The 16,294-nt window shown below is 41.8% G+C and overlaps 1 protein-coding gene across 1 annotated transcript in view; it reads right to left on the bottom strand.

Annotated features, from left to right (window-relative positions):
- The window catches only part of tox3 (TOX high mobility group box family member 3), a 44,469-nt gene extending 30,977 nt beyond the window's left edge, over nt 1–13,492 (bottom strand). Inside the window, exon 1 of the mRNA XM_080458768.1 lies at nt 12,629–13,492. Coding sequence (XP_080314894.1) covers nt 12,629–12,730 — 102 coding nt within the window. The 5' untranslated portion in view covers nt 12,731–13,492. The remainder of the gene's footprint in view (nt 1–12,628) is intronic.
- Between the last annotated feature and the right edge of the window lie 2,802 nt (nt 13,493–16,294).

Below are 16,294 nucleotides of genomic sequence, written 5' to 3'. Positions count from 1 at the left end.
CTGCAGAATCCATCGTAGGTGTGGTTCCGTCTTGGAAAGAGTTAGTGGGCCAGCCAAAGCAACTCATTATCCAAAAAGCTCCTTCATTTTGTACTTAAACAGATAGCATGCAATAACCAAAATAAGAAATAACACGCTCTCCTTTTTACGAGTGAAAGTTAAACTCGGAAGGCAATTAAATGCATCATTGCGCAATGCAATCCACTCAGGGGTTTTGCTGAAACAGCCTTGCTTTTGTACGGTATTAGCAGGGGCTTGCGATGGCTAATGTTTGCTGATATCAGAGAAGCGTTTCTGTTTAACTTTGCTGACCTTTCACTTCATTTTGACATGTGGCATTATGTCTGTAACATTTCCACAAGAATTCCCACTAAATATCAGTAATTACAGCTTTTCTTTTACAGTTCTTCTTTGACCTGTGAGGTTATTTTGTATGAACTGACAAGTGATGGCCTGTTCCTTTATATAATGCAGCTGACTCGCACATGTTAGGTACTGCAAAGCTTAAAAAAAAAAAGAAGGATGATAAACAGCGCACTGAAAGGGTAAGCCATCAAATATTGTCTAATAATGAGCCGTTTCATTCTAATCCTGTACGGGTAATTATGAGATTAATATGTCAATCCTAGTTTTGGCAGGTTCTGCAGCCAGGAGGGGCTATATTTACAACAATCCTGGTGTGACAATGCAACTGAGAACAGCTTTCTTCTTTCACATTAAATCTCATTTATTTTGTATGGGGTGGGGAAAGATGCTGTTATTCTTTTCCAAAACACAACCCTAATGCTCGGGGGCATGATTTGTCATTGTTATTCAGTGCTCGCTCACCTACACTTAAAACATGATCCTTCTGGATTTTAATTAAGCACCAAGGTACCTCCCAGGGGGTTCTGGCTTGGCAAAGGAAACTACTTTGATTTATGTACTACTTTGTTGTTCCTGCTTGAAGCTTGCCTGTTATGAGAGACTGTGGTGATGAATGAAAGAAGCAGGCAATTATTCTTATTTGTTAATTAGTTCCTGTTGGGGATGCGGTCTTCAGAAAATATCAACACTGTCCAATAGCCAAATACCAAGTAGTCCCTGTTACATCTCGACTGTGTCAACAACTATGTTAAGACTGGGTAAATTGAGTATCTTTCCTTAAGCCGGGTATGTGTTTCTACGTGTCCAGCAAAATTTGGTGGAAAATCGCTGCCACAAAATCAACTAAAGCTGATAGGAATTTGCCTCTGTGCAAGTGTCAAGTAGGCCAACAGGATAATACAGCAATTTACACGCAACTCCCCTCCCCCCTGCTCTGCCCACCCGACTCGCATAGCACCCAAATAGCACAGATCAGCAAAAATACTTATTTGCAGAACGCCGTGGAAAATGCTATTTCAACAGCAGTGGCATTCAAACTGAATTTACTGGCTGTTAAGTCAGTAATTAACAGCAAACAGTGGAGCAGCTCAAGAGACTTTCATGTGCAGAAGTGTACATATTGGTCAATTATGGACATGCCTCTCTCTCAGACTGATGGTCTCAACATGACCATACACTCTAGTTTTCCACTCATGAGGGAACTGTAGTGTTTGGTTTTATGCTTTAATGCACAAGGCTAAATAATAAACCACCCAAATTGTTGGTACAAGGAATGAAACCATTATTGGTTTAATGGTCAACCGTGGTCAAATTTCCATTGGTTAGAATTACGATTTCAGATTTATCTTATCATTATAGCTGCGTGTGTTTACCATGCTTTGAAAAAAAGTGGGGTAAACACGACTCGGCATCAACAAACTGAGCAGCAGGCACAGTATGCTCCATGGATTTGTTATAGGACAATGAAGATAGAGCGCTGGAAATGTTTTTTTCTTCTATGAAGACTGAACCGGAAGTGTGGACGTTTTCTTTTCACAGGAGAGCAGAGGGAAACTTAGCTGAAGAAAACTACAGTTATGGAGGCAGCACCACTGTACAAGGAGGTTATACTTTTAGCCATCATACCATCATTACTTTATTGCCCAAAAAAAAACCCATATCCAATTTGATACCAAATGTCTAAAAGAAAAATGTATGTTTGGCATCACGAATGTCCGACTCATCACTTTATTAATTTATTGAAAGTTTTGGGTTTAGCCACTCGAACCCAGTTACACAGATGTGCTGATATCGGCTAAATTGGCTTCCTGTCTGACTTGCTTGTTCTCAGAGAGAAATGGCCGTGGATATATCACAACACTGCCGCCTAATGGGTAACAGTTAACACTATTGTTTCTTGGTTTAAAGCTGCTGGCTTTCATTGAGTTTGATGTGTGATGGAGGCTGTGTAAAAAAAACAAAAGGGAGAGCTCACCTCTCTGAATTCATGCATGTAAATATAGTGATATATTTTTTTTTATTTAAATCATGCCATATTGAGTTATAGCTCCTGTGATGTGATATGTCTCATAGCCAGACCTTTGTTCAGTCATATAGTAGGTTTTCACCAGATGATGCTAAAGCAGTTTTATCTTGCAAAAGCAGTTTAACACACTTTCTGTCTCATTTAATTCACTCTATAAGGTTAGGTGTTTTTTAAGCACCATCAACAAATTCAACAATATCATGGAAATGCTGACAACAGTATTAACTTGGCTATTCTATAAAATCCACGTAACCCTTGTTGGCTCTACAGAAGAGCTCATGATAGACTTTTATTCTCATGTTGTGCCGAGAAGCCCGACACGTTCAACACTATTTACACATGCAGTGTATGTACGGTCAAAGTGAATTGACCTGTTCAACAAGCATGTGGAGCAAAAAACAGTAACTCAAAAATGGTGTAATGTTGAGTTCAAACAAGCCCTTATATTAAAATGTTCTTTTGCTATTTAAAAGTGCAATCATACAACACAGGTTTGATTATAGAGCCCAGCATTTTTTTCCCACTCTTTTTGGTCATTAATGTGTGAATGTTAGAGCCGGGGGGTGTGGAGGTGGGGGGGTTGTACCATTTCTATGGCCTGCTGTGTCACATCACCGCGTATGCAAATGTAAGCAGAAGCCGAGAAGCTGAAGACACAACTCTCGACTGGACTTGAAAGTGAAGATGGGCAGCCACCTCTGTGACACAAGCAGGGCTTCAGAGAAAGACCTTGCGCGAGCTCTCCTCTCCTGGACGCGTATCAGAAGCTAATGGAGTCGGGGAACTACAGGGGTGCTGTGGGATCACTACGATTAGCTCGTGGAACTACTGAAGGTCACCACTGCTGAGCTGAGCAGCCACAAGCCTTCATAAAACCATGCAGCGTGTCATTATTTTCAAAGTGTTTCATTATGGACGGTTAACCTTGGCTAACTCCAACCCAACACTTTAATCAGCTGCCTGTAATGTGTTTGAAACAGTGTGATCATTCAGTTTCTCGTCTTGTTTGTCAGCAGGACGAGGAAAAGAAAAAGGTGCTGCAGCTTATTTAGGCTGAAATAAGGAGAGGGATCCCTTTTCTAAAAAAGGTGTGAGGGTATTTGAAGAGTTACAGCGTGAGTCACAACCTCTAAAGATGTGAAAGTAGATCATTTTCCTGGGAAGGAATGTCATTTGTAAGAATCCGTTTTAGGGGGTGCCAATGCAGAGGCCGCAAAGACCTTGTTCCTACTTTTGCTGTCCCACAATATGACCACATATGAGACTATGCAAGCCAGCACACACACACACACACACACACACACACACAATCATAAACAACGTCAAGCTGCGAATGAGCCTCAACTTCAACTCCTGAAAACATCAGAAGCCTTCTCAAAAATGTTGCACACACCACATTCATGGTTCCAGGCGATGATTCGGGGAATGAACCTTAATCGTGTGGCTGAAGCTTTTACTCAGGCCGTGTCCATTGTTCCCCTTTGATCATGTAACCAAATAAATACGATATGGCTTCATAAATACTGCGTGTTTTTCATGGAATCTCAAAGCCGTGATGCATCAGGCTGTGCTCATTCAAATGAAGATCACTGATGGGCAATTACGGCCAAAAAGCATGATGTAACAACCGTGAGTCAGACGGAGTTGAGCCTTTTTTTTCCCCCCCTTTTAATGCAGAACATCCTTCATTTGTCTTCTTCACCATACCCAGTCCTGACAACTAAAGCAAGACTGACCTTGCTTTAACTAGGTTTCAGCAATAAGAACAGAAAATGTCTCGATTAAAGCTGAGGGGGGACATTATGATCTTAGATCAGAGAAGATCTTAATGGTGGGAAATGATACAATACAAGAGATGGGGTAGTGATCGACAATGACAGAATGATGAAGAAAAGCTCCCAAGAGCAAGAATATAAGGAATTGTTATCAAATTTACATCCTCTTGTTCTACAAGATGGAAACAAAGACTTTTTCCTACAAACCTGCAGTATTAAAGGGCAAACACATAGACAAGAACAGCTGTTTCATTTCCCCTCTGGGACTTCACCAGCCGAACAATCCACCATCAGTGCTTTGTATTGAAATCTTGATCTCATTCAAACTGAACAATTATGGCAAAATAACACACAGCACTTGTGTCAGAGAAATCTTATCAGCCTAGTGCATGTATATAAAAGATCCAATCAAACTGCTGCAGGGGGAGATGGCAGTTTTCCAATTCTGGGAGACTATTAAAGCTCGTTTAGAGGGTGAAGTAGGTTTATAGGCTGCTGGATTATGGCTGTGGTTGTTACTGTTTGGATCGACATTATCCGACTGCCACACACTATATGTTTTAGAGGGAGGACCTGGCGAACACAAGACATGCAGACAGGAGACAAGCAGTGAGCGAAGTTGTTGTTTTATTTTTGTAAAAAAATAAATATATAATCGGTCTTAAAGTGCACGATTTGCTGTGTGATAAACGGGTTCTGTTTAAAGTTCCTTGAACCCAGCGGCAGTTTGCTCCAGCATCTATTTATCCATTCAAATAAAAGTTTTATTTGCCCGCATTATTTAAGCTCTTTGTCCAACGGGTCTGAGGGATATTTGCACACCTGCTGCTATTGTCAGACCTTTTAGTGCAACCTGGTAACACACTGCATTATGGGAATGTGTGATGTAGGAGGAGGGGCGGGCGGGCGGGGGGGGGGGGGATTAATCACAATGTGTAACACCGCACACCTGCAACACACAGACACACAGCGTTTTAATGAGAAAGAAATTCACGCCGAACATCACGAATGTGTATGCGCCGGCACAGTGAGTAATGTTTCAGTTTGAACATTCACAGCTAAATTGGAGTATTGAAAGAAATCGTTGTCAGGCGAAAAATAAAAACAACTAATTTATGCATTTCAGGAATAACATCTCAATTTGGACACTATGCCATTTTTGCATTTACCAACGTGAAAGCTCGCTTGGAAGTAAATAGCGAGGAACGGCTGGAGGAAACCGGTCTAATATAAAGATAGTAGGAATGTATTTGATTGCTCCTGCAGAGAAAATATTACACATAACTGGGTGAGATGGAGGACATTCGTCAGTGGGCCGCACTCTTTGAAAAGAGCCAAGGGCTTTAAGTCAGGCGAGTTGAAAGGAAAACAGCAGAATGTTTTGATACAGCCTGTGAGCCCATTAAGAGAATTGGACATTAGATCTATGAAACACGGAATGGCTGTCTCTCTGGAAAGCTTTAAAAATGAATGTGTCTTAACAGCGAGGCTAACCACTAAAGGGACACAACACTTATTGAATCAGCCAACCAGAAGTGATTGACTGGTCCTTTTGAAAACTGCTTAATTCACAGTAAAAGCAGCTTTCTGGGGCACAGGGAGTTTCCCCCCGCCTCCTTTCAATAAGTCAGCAAGGTTGAGGCTGTCAGAGATGTAGTGAGCCAAAACCAGATTAAAACAGTTGATCACAGTGGAAAATATATCTCTTGCGGCGACTCTGCTTCAATTCAAATAGGGAAAAGTACGAGAGTAGGCTGCTTCAGAATGACTTGTAGAGGTTAACACTCACTTCTGACCTCGCAAGATAAACTGACCGACACAGCAGATTGACTACGTGTCATTTTCAGTGACATATATACTGCTTAGCGGCACTCTCGTGAGCCAAGTGCTTTCAGCACTTGAGTTAAGTAGTATCTCCGTCAAATCCCAAAAAACTGAACCTCAACCACCGCCTGCTGACCCCCTGCACAATGTCATCTTTCCTCTCTTTGCAGAGCGCTGCCGATAAGGCTAACAACTGTCTCGTAGATTGTCTTTGTGTGGATCTATGACTTATGGATGTTTGTGAAGTGGGCTTAGCTTTTGTGCCTTCACAGCTCTCCTCGCAAAAAAAAAAAAAAAAAAACCCACTTCACTTTAAAATGTGTTTGTGTTTCACAGCTGAAGGGCATGTGGACAGCTGTTTAATTCAATATTTGTTTTCATAAATTCAGCATTGGAATTATTACTGTGTCATGGCTCATTTGCACGATAATGAAGCGTCAAATAATTAGATATTTTGGTGGGAAATAATAAAGCACAATGCCGCATGTCTGAACTCTCTCCCTCGCTCTCTGCTTTGACTGCACTGATGAGAAATTATATATAAAACAGACCAAAATGTGAAATGATGTTCATCCACAGAACCAGCATAGACTTTGAGCAACAGAACAGACAAAAAAAAAAAAAAAAAAACAACTCCTATTTCATGACTTTGAATGTCAACATAAACTATTTTTCCTTAGGTACTTTCTGGGTTTGATGGATGGTGCAGTGATGCTGTGTTCATGATAACAAATGTGACTCCCTTGTGCGTCTGTCCTCTTTGTACCGCTGAAAGAGATGGTTTTGTTTTTGTTTTTTGTTTTTTAAACAGCCGTGTCGCTACAAATAGCTTTAAAAAGAAAATGCTGTTTTAGTTGAGCGCAGACAAACACCGCCAGGGTTAATCCCGAAGGGGAAAATATAATATAGTGTATCACATGGTACACGATAATGACATCCAACGTGCAGCATGGATTCTCACACTGGTTTTTACAGTGGAGTCCTCATTCGTTACTGGTCATTAGATCACATGCTGATGGAAAACCAGTGCACCAAGATAGTATGAGTCTACTGGCCAGGTCGGAAAGTCAAGGCTGTTTATTTTATTTTCTCGGTAATTCAGTTAGTTGTTTGGTCTTCAAGATGGTGATTCATTGCAAATAGTTTCTCAGAGACTGAGATTTAAATGTATAGCAATCAAAAACCCAAAGCGATACAGTAGGTCATCAGTCGGCAAAAAAATATTGAGAGCAGTAAAGCCGTTTTCACAGAAATGTTGTCTTTTAAGTCAATCTAATTTCTGAAATCAACTTATTGCTCATGAAGATATTAATTGTTGGCGCTGTCCATATGGTTCTGTGGCTCCTCCAGCTGCCAGCTGAGAAACAACTCTGGAGTGTGGGGTCTGTCTAAATGAGGCACGCAGAGTAATGCATAAGGAGACGTAATGAAGTGGATTTATGAGCAGCGATGGCAGGATTACAGAAGGTCTTTACGAGTGCTGATCTGGGTAATGGTCTATGTCTGTCTAAGATTTCAGAGCCTTTGTCACATCCACCTCATAAACAAAAGCAGACAACCTGGTCTTATGTTTCCCCCAGGTTCAGACTGTTGGCTCGGCTCGTCGAGATTATTCTGGTGTAGCAGGCTGAAATGAACTGAAACAAATTCGGGGGGACTTAGCTGACGTTTGCGTGCTGTATGTCAACATCTTAACGTGATCAACAAAGTGGAGAGAGTGACAGCTGTGATAATGCGGTGCCACAGAAATCAGAAACTATCAGGCTCATGGTTTGATAAGAGACCTAAAGTCTCGTGTATATATATATATATATATATATATATATATATATATATATATATTTTTTTTTTTTTCTTTTTTCTATTGCTGCAGTGTTCTTGCAGCAAAAAGATCATCAATCAGCAACAGAAGAAACAACAATGTAGGAAGTGACGACCCGTGCTTTAAGGAAACGTGGACATCTGCACTGCGTATAGAACGTCCATATAGCGCGGTCCGTCGTACAGAGCAGTCATTCTTAGAGGCAGTGACTCCAAGTACAGTGTGTCTTCCAGCACGGGCGGACTAAAAATAACACTCGCTGGTCTCGGTGGGAAAATTAGGTGTTTAATAAATCTGCTGAACTACATCTCCTGACAAGCCACAATTAAAAGACTCGGCAAAACACATCAGCTATTCACTTCTTCGACATTTAAACATTTAGCATGCACCTTGGAGTCACATCATTCAACTGTTGAGTTTGACAAAGCAGACAGCCTCTAAGGTTACACATAGACACACACACTTACACACCCCTCCTCCACATACACACACACAAATTTAAAGTTGTGTTTGGATATGTTTAGAATGTGTGTGAAGAAATGGCACCAGCTGTGTACACTGGAGAGATGCACAAGGCCCCCTGGTTGAGCTGCGAGTTAACTCTTTCGCTCCCAGTCAAGCAGAAGAGACAGGAAAGACAAAGGAGTGCTGCCACTCTATGGTTTGGACACAATAAGAGGTTATTGCCCGTGAATTTCCCTGCTGTGCGAGTACAGTAATTCACCGAGACCCCCACCTCCCCGGGTACTTCATTCTGGTTGTTTTTGGTTTCCTTCTACAGTTTATGCATATGTCAGTCAGGCCCACGTGAACCATAACCGGGCTTCTGTTTCACCTACAGCGCTTTTTACACACCCATAAAAATGCTCTTATAATTGCAGCTACACCATCATGTCGGATTTTCAACTACTTTCTCATCAGCAGTTTCACAGCACAGTTAGCTTTTCATATTATTGATGCGTGGATGATAAAATACAAAGTGGATGGCATGCTAAATAAATCACCCGCTGTGTTTTATCGGTTTGGTTAGAAAAGCAAAACAGTACAGCATCTGTTGCTGAAGATAATTAGGGATAAAGACTATTTTTTTTTATTTTTTTGAAAAGACAGTTAATGTGTAGTATTGAATGTCTACCAACAGAAATCTGCATATGAATACAGACTCTGGGAATGGGACAAGACTTTGGTGGGATTGTGGTGCGGTCACATTTCACGAAGGTAAACAATCCACATGGGGAATAAAAGAGGTGAAGTGCAACGGCCTGAATAGCAATCTCTAAACACATCAGCAATGGCTTGATGGAGGTTGGGGAAAATATCTCATTCGCTGAACACTCGTCTAAAGCTGAAGAGCAATCAGGAAGTAGCCTTGATCTGCCCGTTTGTGTTTCCCATGGTGCACTGGAGTTCTTGATACCTTGATGCTTCAATTCTTATCTGTATATTACTGGTTGATTAAATCACCACCAGTCCTGACTTTTGATCTTTTAATGCTGAGATCAGTCAGTAATAAGCTGGTCACTACGCCGCGGTAGACTGTTGATGAAAACTTCATTTTTCATTTTTTTGTTAACGTCACTATAACGCACAAGTCACAAACATTGGTAACAATCCAGATATTCCTTAACAAATGAGTTCCAAAGCACAAGACTTCTCCTTGTAACACTACACAACATTTTTACATTCACATCGACAAGCATGCTCCAAAGCTATTTGTCAGTATCTTTATGATGCTGCAAAGGAAAAACTCTCAAATATAACTGAGATTCCCAAGTGCAAAGAATTATTATGTCTCACTGGTGCTGGAATTAGTTTTGCAAATAAACCTCATGTGTTAGCAGCAGTGCAGGTGAAGAGTTTGTATTAACATCTGTTGGTGATTTCTTGGCGCCTGGAGGTAATGAAAGCCCACACTAAATGGGATACTGTATCTGAAACATTATTAAACCTTGAGAGGGAAAAAAACAGGACCAGATGGTCATAAATATGGGTATAACACTGGTTCATTTTCATGAAACCATTAAAGTTGATCACATTTGACTTTTACAAATACCAAAACCAGTCAAATCCAAACTGCTCCCAGTCTTTGGTTGATGCTCGTGGATAACTGGGGAGCCTGCCCAGAAAAACCACATTACTTTAACTGTCTCGCATCAGTGGCATCTCTAAAAATAAGAAATAGACAAATGAGCACTACATGGATGCACGTAATCCCGCCTATTCATTTTAAGGTTTTCCAAACTTTAAAAGGCAGCTTTCATAAATTTGCCTGACTGAAACCAGGTGTTCTCAGCAGAAACCAGAAAGGAAGGGGGGAGAAAAAAAAAAGAGTCATTAGCAGATAAATTGAAAACAACGCAACCTAAAGTAACAACCAATCAGTAAAAGTAGGAGCCTTGTTGGGTTTGCCTTTAAGCATAGCTGATCCGTGTTCAACCACGAGTCAAGGTAGTTTAAGTGAAACGGGCCCTGCTGTGACAGCTCCATCTCCCACCCAAACAGTTTGCAGCTAATGTTTCCAATCTGCAGAGATAAACCTTTATTCCCCGAGTTTTGATCGAGAAACTGCGTTTGATCCTGCCAGATTACAGCGAGGGATTTGTGCTGCTAAATAGATTTTTATGTGCATCATTCAGCTGTGTGTACGCGTGTGTGTGTGTGTGTGTGTGTGTGTGTGTGTGTGTGTGTGTGTGTGTGTGTGTGTGTGTGTGTGTGTGTGTGTGTGTGTGTGTGTGTGTGTGTGTGTGTGTAAAGTTGTGTCATGTTTCTCTTCAGCACCTCTGCTTCTGCTTCATCTCCATGCCAAAAAAAACAGGCAGCTTCATTAGTCATGACTGCAGCACCTAATTAAGTTTGTGCCACTCGTTTGGATTTTTCTGTAAATTTAAAAGAATCTCTGATGTTTCAAAGTGCCTCTGGGCCCCTCTGTCTCTGTTGCCATTAAAATTGAACATTTCCTGTGCCAGTGATTTGAGAGGGTATTGCCTGTGTTAAAATCAAAAACGGAATCGAGTCAGTTTGTTTTTTGTTTTTTTTTGCTGTTTGCAAAAAAAAAAAAAAAAAAAAAGTGCTATGACAGCTTATACATAGATTAAAGAAGAAAATGCTTCAGTTCTGTGTGACTTGTCAGCGTGCTACATCTTTGGATGACTAACCGCTCCGTATTGTGCCACCTTTCACCAAGATGATTCAAATAAATTGGAGCCTTTTTTTAAAAAAGATGCATGCAAAAGAGCCTATTTGTTCACCGTGGAAGGGCAATGTAATTAGCATGAAATTCATGCTTTGTACTCTCCCTCCCTCTCCTTCTCGCTCTCTCCAACATAACTGGTAGAGATACGGGATAAGCACCTTCTCACCACCCTCCCCTCTCCCTCGCTCCCTCCGCCTCCTTTTGCATTGTAGCCAATTACTGTTACAGATGGAAAATTTCACTTGACCTGGGGAATTTATGAGCAGGAATATAAAATCGCGCTTCGACTCTTACACCAATTCAAAGCAATGTAGTTAAAGTTTCTGGAGGCTGATGAAGACATGATGAAATTGGGCACATATGACAACTTGGCCACATGACAAAAAGCTGATGAAACAGTGAGACAAACCTGGTAACTGTTTTTGAGGCAGCATCAGATTGCAAACAGAGCAGGGCTATAGGGCTGAATAATATAGGGGGGGGGGGGGGGTCATGCATGTGTGTGTGTGTGTGTGTGTGTGTGTGTGTGTGTGTGTGTGTGTGTGTGTGTGTGTGTGTGTGTGTGTGTGTGTGTGTGTGTGTGTGTGTGTTGGAGGAGGGGAGGTGGTGGGGTTGCAGGACGCACCATAAATTTAAACTTTATCAAAAACACAAGCACCAGTGACATGACCCCCCCCTTCAGTCATAATGATGTTCCCTTTTCCTGGGGGGGAGGATGGGAGTCAAGCTGCTGATGGTTCTCGGAGCCTAATAGTTCAAGTGTTACATCACAGACACATTATCACAACTGTCCTTTTCCACGAGCTGTGCCTGGCGTCTGAGAGTTAATAAACTTGTCACGGCTCCTGTTCACAGCTCAGATGAGAGAGCAGCTCGGACACAGACGCGGGGAAGTGACGAACACCACTTGTAAACAATGTGGAGAATATGCCACGGTGTGAGGATAGAACTGTGGCCATGTGTGAGATCAGAGCACAACACAGTTCAGTGCTGACGAGGACCGCGTCCGCACCGAACAGATGACGCTGTGAGGTGAGAGTTCTGCTGATTTCGTCTGCCCAGGTGTAAATTTGATAAGCAGATGTGTCGCTTTGAGCAAGTGATATTTAAAGCAACATTCAGAATAGCTTATGCGTAAAGTTAAATATCAAAGGGCAGCCACTTTATTTCCCACGCATGTTATTCGACTGCATCATGTGGAGGGAGATGAAGAGCAGCGGTTCACGAGACACTCGATACACGGGATCTAATTTTCCTCGCAATCTCAGTGTAACGTCGGGGTGCTGGTGCCACGATCCACCACTGATGTTGAGGAACATGAAACCGTAAAGGCAACAGCGCCCATGACTGTGGATCACGTCACTCTGGCGAGAGTTTAGCAGTGCAACGAGGGAGGGGGAAAAAAAAGAAAAAGTAACCTTACACTTGCTCCAGTGTCTGCTGCTGTTTCCATACAAAGTTTGCGGCAAAACGGAGGAAAGTGTTAATTCAGTCCACAGGGACAGCGATGGATCAAGCAGGGAGGAAGTGAGAGGAGGCGGTTTGGATTTAATTTGAGTTTCACTCATTACAGGGCGACGCGGTCGCAACAACACAGCAACGCGCGGTGGGGCTTTGCTCACCTTGTTGAAGTTGTAGTAGCCCAAACAGTGGGCAAAATCCAGGTTTGGTGGATCCCCTGGAATAGAATTCCCACCGGCTGTCGGATAAAATCTTACATCCATGGTGCGGAGTGGAGGCGCGCGGCTCGGCACGGAGCTCTGTTTGTTTCTGCCGTTTACAATCCAGGCGCGCAGGAGAGGAGAGGTGGTGGAGCTGACCCGAGCTTTGTTTGGAGAAACGAACACACTTACGCTTCAATAAAGGAAACGAGGTGAGGGGAGGGGGGGGGCCGGGGGGCAGAGCAGGTAAAGTTTTGAGTATCCCTCTTCTCACACCTGATTCGGCCGCTTCATGTCTGAGGAAGCCCACACTAAGCTTGGACCGAGCCCAAGAAGCTGTCCCTCAAAGCGCAGCAGACGCATTTACACACAGCTGCTGCTGTATACAAAGAAGCCACGAGACCGGCGACTGAGCCTGGGTCCACCTCCTTTTCCCTCCTCCTCCTCCTTCCTTTCAAACGCAGGGGTTAAAAAGAAAGATAAAAACTCTGATTAAAAAAAAAAAAAAAAAAAAAAAAAAAGCAAAGTTAAAAAAAAAAAAAAAAAAAAAGAAAGTCCGTGCGCAATAACCTGGGACGCAGTACGTCGGTATCCTCCGCAGAAGTTTATTTCTCCAACTTAGTGAACGAGTCTGGTAGGAGCGGTTTGCAGGGTAGGGAAAGTAAAGTAACTTGCACGCCTGAGTCCGTCTGCTTGAACGCGGCGTTTGCAGAAGGAGCAGAAAGTGCGCTGCGCTCCACAGATGGTGCAATTAGTGGATGAGACGTCTCCGCTCCTCTTACGCTCCAGCTCAGCCCTCGGCTCAGCCTCAGCCCGTCCTGTGATGATGAACAAGGCGAAATGTGTGAACAAGCCAGCCACTCCCCAAACACACCAAGCCACTCCCATGAAAACACTGCATTTAAGTCCGTGTGACAAGCAGCCATACGCTCATTAATTACACAGAAAACGTCGCTCTGTACATGTATGGGCTCATTTTAATGTTTGAATTCATCATATTTACAAACCAACCTCTCGTTTAACTACTAATCTTAACCAGGTTGTAGCTGAACATAACTTTGTTTTAAGTTGGGTTTTTTTGTACACATATTTAAACTTCTCTGCTTCTGGGAATTTGTTAAATTCCATTTTCATCTTGGTTGATCAAAGAACAACAAAACAGTAAGTTGGCCCCACAAGCCCACATAAAGTTGAAATTATGCTTGAAAAGTCAATATCATTGGAAGCAGCAGTGTCAGACTGATTTTGATCCAGGTTCCACACACATGCATGAAATATAATCTTTTTGACAACCCAACGTTTCTCTTTCCCGTCAGTGCAAAGGAGTAAAAGTACATTTTGGGCAAAGTTAGCATTTTGACATGTTGAACAAATTGCAGTCTCAATATAAAATTGTTTATTTTTTTTACATGCTCCTTGGTGAAGACCCTTCACTTGCGGTGGTTTGCAGCCTTCAGCATGCATTTGTTCACAAATTCACCCTCAAGGTAACGTTTTGAGCCTCGTGCTAATTTGCGAGGATCTCCGCTGTGTGTGATTATTTCGAGGTGAAAATTAAAGTGTTTTTTCATTGTAGCTTTCTACACTTATATAATGGACCCAGAATGAACCGTGTGGTGAGCTGTCCACATTTCTGACACCTCCTGATCTATAGACTTTTTTTTATTGACAAGTGAAAATACTGCAGTTTTTTACTAACAAGCAAACTAATTATGCTCGTCTAATGAAGTCTGGCTGTTCTAAACCAAAATGTTTGTGATTTATTATTAGAAAATCTTTTTATTTACAACTGTGGCCATGTTTTTCTACTTTGCCAACTCCTGGTTGGACAGTATTCAGACACATGTCCCACATGAATGCACTGATATATTCAGTTCAATCAAAATAGTTGTTACTATTATGAGTTAATTTTTCAGAGAGTAGTGGAGTTACTGTATTAGTTACATAAGGCGTTACATAACCTCCGAGGAATTGTCAGCCTCAATTAGACGCGTCCTAATAATGTGCACATAGCTGTGTCGTATTATCGCTTTTAGAAAAACGGTCAGCACTGTGGCGGGTGTAAGTTTCATCACTTCGTTGGAGGAAGTTTCTCAGTGCGATGACCACACACGTCCTGAGAGGATCAAATAGTGATTTGGATCATTTCAATTGCAATTTACGCATTGCAGTTGAAATTAGGTTAACATATGGTTAAAATGACTTTCCTCTATTCATGACTTATGAAACCAATGATGGATTCAGGTGTTCCACAGAGAACGGCATGTTTGACCATGTTACGGATTAACAACAACATAAACAGCGAACGTGTATCACAGAGAAACACTAATCTCTTGTTGTTCACTAAGTGTGGCATCAACCTTTGTAACTGTCTTCCTATTTGTTGTTTTTTATGACATTAATCAAGTAGGTTCCCCATAATGTGTTACATTGTAGTTAATTTGTCATAAATACTGATTATGGCTTCAGGATTATTTTCACAGAAAAAGCTAAATGAGCCCTTCCTTTGAAGCATTTAAATGAATTGTAATTGTAGATGCAAAGCAATGCTTTTTTAAACAATGAAATAATGAAACCCATGTCTCTCCCCCTTGTGCCTCACAGTGGTTTGGTCCAGTGGCCACTATTCCCAACCCAGTAAATAATAGCTCCCACTGTCGGAGTGTGGAGGGATCCCTGAAAGTGTGTCAGAGGTGTTCAGCTCCAGTAAACAGCTGCTTTGTAAAGGTTACCGTCAAACAAAGCAGGTGTCCCAACGTTTCTCTTGATTTTCTGTGTCAATTCAAGTTTGCCTGTCACAAGGCCATGCACCAGTGAAATCGTTATGACTTGTTTTGAGACTGATTTGCTGTGTTACAAACACTAGATGTGTATTACTTTCTCATGAGAGGATGATAATGTATTTATTCTACACTGGATAACAGGTGAAATCTGAAATATTTGTTGCATAGCTTTCAAAATATGCATGCAAGGATGTACCTGTATGTATCCATGCACTGATAGTATGTTTCTAGGAATGGATTTGATTTATGCTTTAGACAGTTTGCCAGAGCTTACGTTATAAATGAAATGTTGTTGTTGTTTTTTATATAATTTGTGTGGCTTTGGTTGCAATGAACAATGACAGAACAATACATAAAATACAGTTACACTCAATTCACATAGTTTTTGATGGAGCTGACTATCCGTCAATTCAGAGACAGTTTTGATCCTTCGACCTGCTGTCAACAAATAGCCTGGATGTTTCTATAATAAATATTAGCTCGCTCAAATAACTCATCGCCTCAATGCCGTGGACAATGCACTTGGAATCACAGGAAGGTCAAATATTGTAATGATCCCGGTTTAGGTTTTGTGCCTTCTAGACGCCGACATGCTGATCGACAGCTGCCAGTCGCTATGAAGTGTGTCAGAAGCTCCTTCTGTTACACTCCTCCTTGTCAGGTAAATGGGGTGAATGTCTATAGCGTGTTTTACCCGCTTCAACTCTCTCAAAGCACTTTCCGGTGCACTGTACATTTCACCATTCTCACACACAGACACACACACACACACACACTAATGATGACGGCTGCTGCCATGCAAGGCATGCCGTCTCCACTGGGAGCAATTTGGGGTTCAGTGTCT

The sequence above is a fragment of the Lipophrys pholis genome (genome assembly GCF_963383615.2).
Source record: "Lipophrys pholis genome assembly, chromosome: 2".
Taxonomy (NCBI): domain Eukaryota; kingdom Metazoa; phylum Chordata; class Actinopteri; order Blenniiformes; family Blenniidae; genus Lipophrys; species Lipophrys pholis.
This window is presented reverse-complemented; position numbering and strand designations above follow the sequence as displayed.